General features: G+C 41.4%; 2 protein-coding genes across 5 annotated transcripts in view; both read left to right on the forward strand.

The window, feature by feature from the left end:
• The first annotated feature begins 2,356 nt into the window (after positions 1–2,356).
• Positions 2,357–3,432, forward strand: LOC104990481 (keratin-associated protein 4-11-like). Of its 2 annotated transcripts, XM_010842575.1 has the most exons (2): positions 2,392–2,528; positions 2,646–3,021. In XM_010842575.1, exons 1-2 carry the CDS (start codon positions 2,392–2,394, stop codon positions 3,019–3,021), a joined length of 513 nt encoding a protein of 170 aa, XP_010840877.1. The 2 variants fall into 2 exon arrangements, with proteins under 2 accessions (XP_010840876.1, XP_010840877.1); XM_010842574.1 differs by having other exon boundaries at positions 2,357–3,432.
• A 4,130-nt stretch (positions 3,433–7,562) lies between these two features.
• Positions 7,563–7,785, forward strand: part of LOC104990480 (keratin-associated protein 4-9-like) — a 13,339-nt gene continuing 13,116 nt past the window's right edge. For all 3 annotated transcript variants that reach the window (XM_010842570.1, XM_010842571.1, XM_010842572.1), the window contains exon 1: positions 7,563–7,751. In XM_010842570.1, coding sequence (XP_010840872.1) covers positions 7,563–7,751 — 189 coding nt within the window. The remainder of the gene's footprint in view (positions 7,752–7,785) is intronic.

Below are 7,785 nucleotides of genomic sequence, written 5' to 3' on the forward strand. Positions count from 1 at the left end.
ACAGATATTTCTCCTGGCAATCTTGATTCCAGCTTGTGCTTCTTCCAGCCCAGCGTTTCTCATGATGTACTCTGCATAGAAGTTAAATAAACAGGGTGACAATATACAGCCTTGACGTACTCCTTTTCCTATCTGGAACCAGTCTCTTGTTCCATGTCCAGTTCTAACTGTTGTTGTCCAGTTCTAACCTGCATATAGGTTTCTCAAGAGGCAGGTCAGGTGGTCTAGTATTCCCATCTCTTTCAGAATTTTCCAGTTTATTGTGATCCACACAGTCAAAGGCTTTGGCATAGTCAATAAAGCAGAAATAGACGTTTTTCTGGAACTCTCTTGCTTTTTCAATGATCCAGTGGATGTTGGCAATTTGATTTCTGGTTCCTCTGCCTTTTCTAAAACCAGCTTGAACATCTGAAGTTCACGGTTCACGTATTGTTGAAGCCTGGCTTGGAGAATTCTGAGCATTACTTTACTAGCATGTGAGATGAGTGCAATTGTGCAGTAGTTTGAGCATTCTTTGGCATTGCCCTTCTTTGGGATTGGAACGAACACTGACCTTTTCCAGTCCTGTGGCAACTGCTGAGTTTTCCAAATTTGCTGGCATATTGAGTGCAGCACTTTCACAGCATCATCTTTCAGGATTTTAAATAGCTCAACTGGAATTCCATCACCTGCACTAGCTTTGTTCATAGTGATGCTTTCTAAGGCCCACTTGACTTCACATTCCAGGATGTCTGGCTCTAGGTTAGTGATCATACCATCGTGATTATCTTGGTGGTAAAGATCTTTTTTGTACAGTTCTTCTGTGTATTCTTGCCACCTCTTCTTAATATCTTCTGCTTCTGTTAGGTCCATACCATTTCTGTCCTATATCGAGCCCATCTTTGCATGAAATGTTCCATTGGTATCTTTAATTTTCTTGAAGAAAAAAAATTTCTCTTCAAGAAATTTAGCATAATGCACAGTAAATACTCTACAAAAGATAGATATCATTATTCCTCACTTTATTGAAGATATATGAAACTTATCCACTTACTATATATGTTGATTTTAGTTCTTCATTTAAAAATAACATAGGAAGCTCAGTCCGGTGCTCTATGACAACCTAGCGGGTGGGATGGGATTGCGGTTTGAGGGCGGCTCACATGGAGGGGACATATATATATACTTATGGCTGAATCACATTGTTGTACTGCAGAAACCTACTCAATATTATAAAGGAATTATCCTCCATTTAAAAAATAAAGACTTAAAAAAATAACTGTCATTCTTTTGAAAATGAAAGTCGCTCACTCGAGTCCAGGTCTTTGCAACCCAATGGACTACCCAGTCCATGGAATCCTCCAGGTCAGAATACTGGAATGGGGGGCCTTTCCCTTCTCCAGGGGATCTTCCCAACCCAGGGTTGAACCCAGATCTCCCACATTGCCGGTGGATTCTTTTCCAGCTGAGCTATCAGGGAAGCCCTTCATTTAACTATTGCCAAACTGTTTCTTATGGATGTGTCTCATACAAGCATCAACAGGAAAAAGATGAGGAGTTATCTGTCAAGTTCTCTTACTACCCAACAGAATTCTTGGATCCATATTTTTGAAGGCTTAATAATGCCAAACTTCTTTGTAATTAATGAATGCTTTTATAATGAAATATCTGTGTACATGTCTGACAACTAAAAGATAAATCAAAACAGCCCATTCTAGTTGCTTAGCCTGGGAGGCATACAGCAAAAATGTGTTTCTTTTATTTAAAAGCTGTGAGTACTGCTAAGGGCTTGAGATGGTGTGAAATCAGACACAGAATTTGAAAATTCCTTGTAGTCTACCTATCTTCCTGACCATCCAAGATGCACACTTAAGATCACATTCATCCATATTATTTCTGGGACATCCTCCCCCAAACATCTTTCTTTCTAATTCCTTTCCAGTGTTTCACCTGACCAGCACTTGTTCCCCTCACCCTTGACAACAAAATATACATGAGCTGTATAAGAAATTTTTCTCTCTGAAGTTCAGAGAGCAGTGATAGGAGGGAATATCACATTCCAAAAAAAGATACTAGAGTCAGATGATAAAAGCTGTATAGGACAATGAACCAACCAGTAGAAAAGGTGACACCCAAAAGAAAGAACTGGGACAGGGCTTTCAATTGGACACACAGGCACTTACCAGGAAAAGGAAAGGTATTGTTTTCTCCATTTTGGACTACTGCATGAGAAACACACAATTATGTAATTAAATGATCAATTTTCCTAGGGGGTTAAACAATAACAAGGAAATGATGTAATGGTAGCAGCTCTTCAGCAGGATATAAAGGGAGCTGAGGACCAAGAAGACTCTCAGACTCAAGAAACTCACTTTCCTGGAAACTCACCCAGATCCTCCACCTTCTAACACCATGGTCAGCTCCTGTTGTGGCTCCGTCTGCTCTGACCAGAGCTGTGGCCGAAGTCTCTGCCAGGAGACCTGCTGCCAGCCCAGCTGCTGCCAGACCACCTGCTGCAGGACCACCTGCTGCCGCCCCAGCTGTGGTGTGTCCAGCTGCTGCCGCCCGGTCTGCTGCCAGCCCACCTGCCCTCGCCCCACCTGCTGCATCTCTAGCTGCTACCGCCCCTCCTGCTGTGGTTCCAGCTGTGGTTCCAGCTGCTGCAGGCCTACCTGCTGCATCTCCAGCTGCTGCAGGCCCCAGTGCTGCCAGCCTGTGTGCTGCCAGCCCACCTGCTCTCGCCCCACCTGCTGCATCTCTAGCTGCTGCCGCCCCTCCTGCTGTGGGTCCAGCTGCGGTTCCAGCTGCTGCAGGCCTACCTGCTGCATCTCCAGCTGCTGCAGGCCCCGGTGCTGCCAGTCTGTGTGCTGCCAGCCCACCTGCTCCCGCATCTCCAGCTGCTGCCGCCCCTCTTGCTGTGGCTCCAGCTGCTGCCTGCGCCCAGTGTGTGGCCGGGTCTCCTGCCACACCACTTGCTATCGCCCCACCTGTGTCATCTCCACCTGCCCCCGCCCCGTGTGCTGTCCCTCCTCTTGCTGCTGAATCTCTGCTTTGAGCATACTGCTTCCTCATTTCCTCCCTCCCCACAGTTGCAGAGCTTCTTTTTAAAATGTGGAGGAGTCAAGAGAACTGGTCCCTTGAATTTCATAAACAAACACCAGACATACTGAGCCCACATTCTAACTTCTGTCCAAACTCCCTCCCTTCTAAGTAAGAACACTCAGAATGTTCAAGGAAATTACATTCTCCCAACACTCTTCCCTATTTTTTTAGGACATATGTTTTTCATGCCTTAGGAATTGTCTCCATCACTTGTGGGGCCACTGATTTTTATCTCTCTGACAGGGAAATCCAATGAAGATTTTTTGGTGTACTCTCTGTTAAAGATTTTCTTATGTCTTGTTATTTCCATGAACCTAAATAAACGTCCTCCTAGTGACACTGAAAATTGAATTTGATTGTTACTCTCTTTCTTTTTTTAAAGTATTTACATTTCATTCCAAAGTAATTGTATTTGCCTGCACTGCCTAACAGCACAAATTAATCAACCTTCAAGAGAGGTCAAATAACACTGGTCACTATTAGTTATGTTCAGAAAATAGATAAATAATCACTTTCTAGTCTTTATGGGGCAAAAGGGTGAAACTGTAGTGATAAAGCATCTATGAATATAATAACAGGAGGAAAGTTTTGGAAAGATTGAACACAATTCATGAGTTTTAACACCACCACCTTTCAGGGTTTTTTGCACTTATTAAAGCAACGGATAGATGTATTTTCTGCTTTGGGTCACATGCCATGAGTGCTTCGTCCACATACACAGTGAAAATGCTAGTCACTCAGCCGGGTCCAGCTCTATGTGACCCCGTGGATTGTAGCCCAGCAGGTCCTCTGTCCATGAAATTCTGCAGGCAAGAATACTGGAGTAGATTGCCATTCTGTTCTCCAGGGGATCTTCCTGCCCGAGGGGTCGAACCCAGGTCTCCTGCGTTGCCAACAGATTCTTTATCTTCTGAGCCACAGTGGAAGCCCCTACATATACAGTGGAGTTCTGCTTTATTTTTGTAGCCAGAGCTTCAATAGATTTGATTTATTATTATTATTCAGACTATTCCGTTTATTCTGCTTTATAGAGGGGCTACTTTCAGTGCCCGGAAGGTAATATAAATGATTGAAACAGACTTTATGACAGTTCCTAGGTATTGCTGGAATGTGTGATTTTATGTTCAAGAGAAAAAAGGGAACTTTCTAGTACCATGCTTAGATGTCCACTGAAACTTTTTCTTAGACTGATTTCTCCAACTGTCCACTTCTGCTCACTTCCCTTCTCTTTCCTTCTACAACTGCTAATCTCACAAGCACTTCTCAATAAATATCCTGTTTGCATATTTCAATCTCTGGGTCTGCTTCCTAGGGAACTCAAACAGTCCCCCAAAGCAATTGGTAATTCATAATAATTAATCTGAGAGCTGGGAAGACTGCCTGAAATGTAGTTTTCATCTTTTAGTATATAATATGTACGAGCTTAAACATAAATATAGAAAGCTTATGAAACTGAATCTGTAGAGAGAACTGTGAATTTTATCTAAATTACATATATTCTTTTCTAAAGGTCTTATGTCACTTATACATAAACACATGGCTTTTTAAAAAATTTAAATAGCACAGAAGAATGTGATCAAAATTTAGTTTCCTATCATTAGGCTTTGGCAATCCCATTCAAAACCTAGTTTTACAAATGGAGATGCATTCTTATTGAATGCATGTGTATGACATTTATGTCTTTATTCACTAACCCAGCTTTAGCTGTACATTTTTTTGTTCTGATGTTTACTCAAATATTTTTTGGCCTTCAGGAAATGTTAATACATTCCTCCAATACCAGGTAAGTATATTATTTTACAGATTTGTTTACATATTTTTATATTTTAGCACAGATCTGTGAATTCATTTTCCCATTATATTTTATGAAGAAATCGTGCTAAATGCATAGGAAATCCATCAGTTTTCTATATCAGCCAACTTCACTGCTGACAATAATATTCAGTTGATTCTGTGGGATTTTCTAGACACACAGTCATGGCGGCTAATAGCCCCCAGCCTCAGGTAGGTCGCCAGATTCATTCCGCAGTTACCCACAGTGTAACTGCATTATTATAGACGTATGGGCTTTCCTTTCATTCCTGTCTTGCTTTCCCACTTCCTCAGGTGTACTTCCCAGAATCGCCCCCCAAAGTAAACTACTTGCACTCACATCTTTGTCTCAATATATACTTTTAAACCAGGGATGGTCGCTAATTCTCACAAAAGAGAGCTAAATTGGAATGTCCAGAAGTGAAGAGAACCAGTGTCAACATATGTATTCACCTCCTTCTGTGTTAATACAGTATATGTATGTATGGTGTCCTGTAAGTAAGTTCGATTCTGTGCATCAAATTTGAACTTCCACAAATGTGTTTTATCAGATGACACGTTGCTTGCCACTTAAACAAATGTGGTTTTCCTCAAGTATAACCATGATCCCTTTGTTTGGACTGTTTCTCCCACTTTTCTCAACCAGGCAAAACAGACATATTTTTTAAAGGACCATTACATACCCTTAATTTATCCAAAAGCCTTCATTCACTCGACAAACATTTGTCACTAATATGCTCTGTCCCAGAAACAAAATTAAATTTTATAGTTCATGCCCTCAGGGTGTCTGCATTGCAGAGAGTGCTAAATTCAGAGCACAATGCAGTGACAAATTATATTTGAACAGGGTAGGTAATCATTTGGAGGAAGCATACAGGGGAAACCTGGGTTTTGAGAGAGGAATAGGAGTTTGCAGAGATAATGACAAAGATGAAACATGGAATGAAGCAGCTTCAGCAAAGGGTTGCAAGCTTTATTTTTCACCCCTTCTTCAGCTGTCCTAAAACAGCTTAACTTCTGTTTAATCTTACAGAAGTTTTTTTTTTTTTTTCTTTTCCTTTTAACGTTTCTATGCTTCTTTGGCCTGTTGCTTAAAGAAGTAGTAAGAAAACACATTATATTATATGCAGCATTACAGATTCAAAACAAATATAAGGTATTCAGCACAATGCTCAGTGAACTCAGCACAGAGTCTAGTGAGTTTAGCATAATGAATAGTAAATATTCTACAGATGATAAATATTATTATTCTTCACCTTTTATTGAAGATGTGTGGAACTTTTCCATGTACTGTATATGTCAATTTTAGTTCTTCAGTTAAAAATAACATAGGAAGCTCAGTCCTATGCTCTATCACAACCTAGAGGGGTGGGATGTGATTGGAGTGGGAGGGCAGATCAGAGGGAGGGGATATATATATATATATATACTTATGGCTGAATCACATTGTTGTACTGCAGAAAGCTACAAAACCTTGTAAAGGAATTATCCTCCAATTAAAAAAATTAAGACTTAAAAAAATAACTGTCATTCTTTTGAAAATGAAAGGCACTCAGTCATGTCCAGCTCTTTGTAACCCCATGGACTATACAGTGCATGGAATTATCCTGGCCAGAATACAGGAATGGGCAGTTGTTCGCTTCTCCAGGGGATCTTCCCAACCCAGGGATCGAACCCAGGTCTCCCACATTGCAGGCGGATTTTTTCCCAGCTGAGCTATTAGAAAGCCCTTCTTTTAACTATTGCCAAATTCTTTCTTATGCGTATGTCTCATTCAAGCATATACAGGAAAAAGATGAGGAGTTATCTGTCAAGTTCTCTTACTACCCAACATAATGTCTTGGATCCATATTATTGAAGGCTTAATAATTCCAAACATGTTTATATATAATGAATGCTTTTGTAATGAAATATCCTGTGTACAGGTCTGACAACTAAAAGATAAACCAAAATATCCCCTTCTGGTTGCCTAGCCTGAGAGACATACAGCAAAAATGTGTTTCTTCTATTTAAAAGCTGTGAGTACTGCTAGCAGTGCTTGAGACAGTGGAATGAAATCAGACACAGAATTTGAAACTTCCTTGTAGTGTAACTATCTTCCTCACCATCCAAGATGCCCACATAGGATCACATTCATTCATATAATATGTGGAACACCCTCCCCCCAAACATCTTTCTTTCTAATTCCTTTTCATGTTTAACCTCACCAGCACTTATTCCCCACAGCCTTGACAACAAAATATGCATGAATCATATAAGAAATTTTTTCTCTCTGAAGTTCAGAGAGCAGTGATAGGAGAGAAGATCACATTTAAAAAAAAAGTGTTAGAGAGTCATACGACTAATGCTTTCTAAGCATTGAACCAACCAGGAATAAAGGTGACACCCACTAGGGAAGGCTAGGACAGGGCTTTCAATTGGATACACAGGCGCTTACCAGGAAAAGGAATGGTATTATTTTTTCCATTTTCGAATACTGAATAAGAAACACACAATTATGTAATTAAATGATCAATTTTCCTAAGAGGGTAAACAATAACAAGGAAATAATGATGTCATGATAGCAGCTCTTCAGCAGGATATAAAGAGGGCTGGGGACCGAGAAGACTCTCAGACTCAAGAAACTCACTTTCCTGGAAACTCACCCAGAACTTCCACCCTCTGACACCATGGTCAGCTCCTGTTGTGGCTCCGTCTGCTCTGACCAGAGCTGTGGCCGAAGTCTCTGCCTGGAGACCTGCTGCCGCCCTAGCTGCTGCCAGACCACCTGCTGCAGGACCACCTGCTGCCGCCCCAGCTGTGGTGTGTCCAGCTGCTGCCGCCCGGTCTGCTGCCAGCCCACCTGCCCTCGCCCACCTGCTGCATCTCTAGCTGCTACCGCCCTCCTGCTGT

The sequence above is a fragment of the Bison bison genome, unplaced genomic scaffold (assembly GCF_000754665.1).
Source record: "Bison bison bison isolate TAMUID 2011002044 unplaced genomic scaffold, Bison_UMD1.0 scf7180017864180, whole genome shotgun sequence".
Taxonomy (NCBI): domain Eukaryota; kingdom Metazoa; phylum Chordata; class Mammalia; order Artiodactyla; family Bovidae; genus Bison; species Bison bison.

What these genes read in the sequence shown, in the direction of transcription:
- LOC104990481 (XM_010842574.1), top strand. Translation starts at nt 2,392, where the DNA reads ATGGTCAGCTCCTGTTGTGGCTCCGTCTGCTCTGACCAGAGCTGTGGC.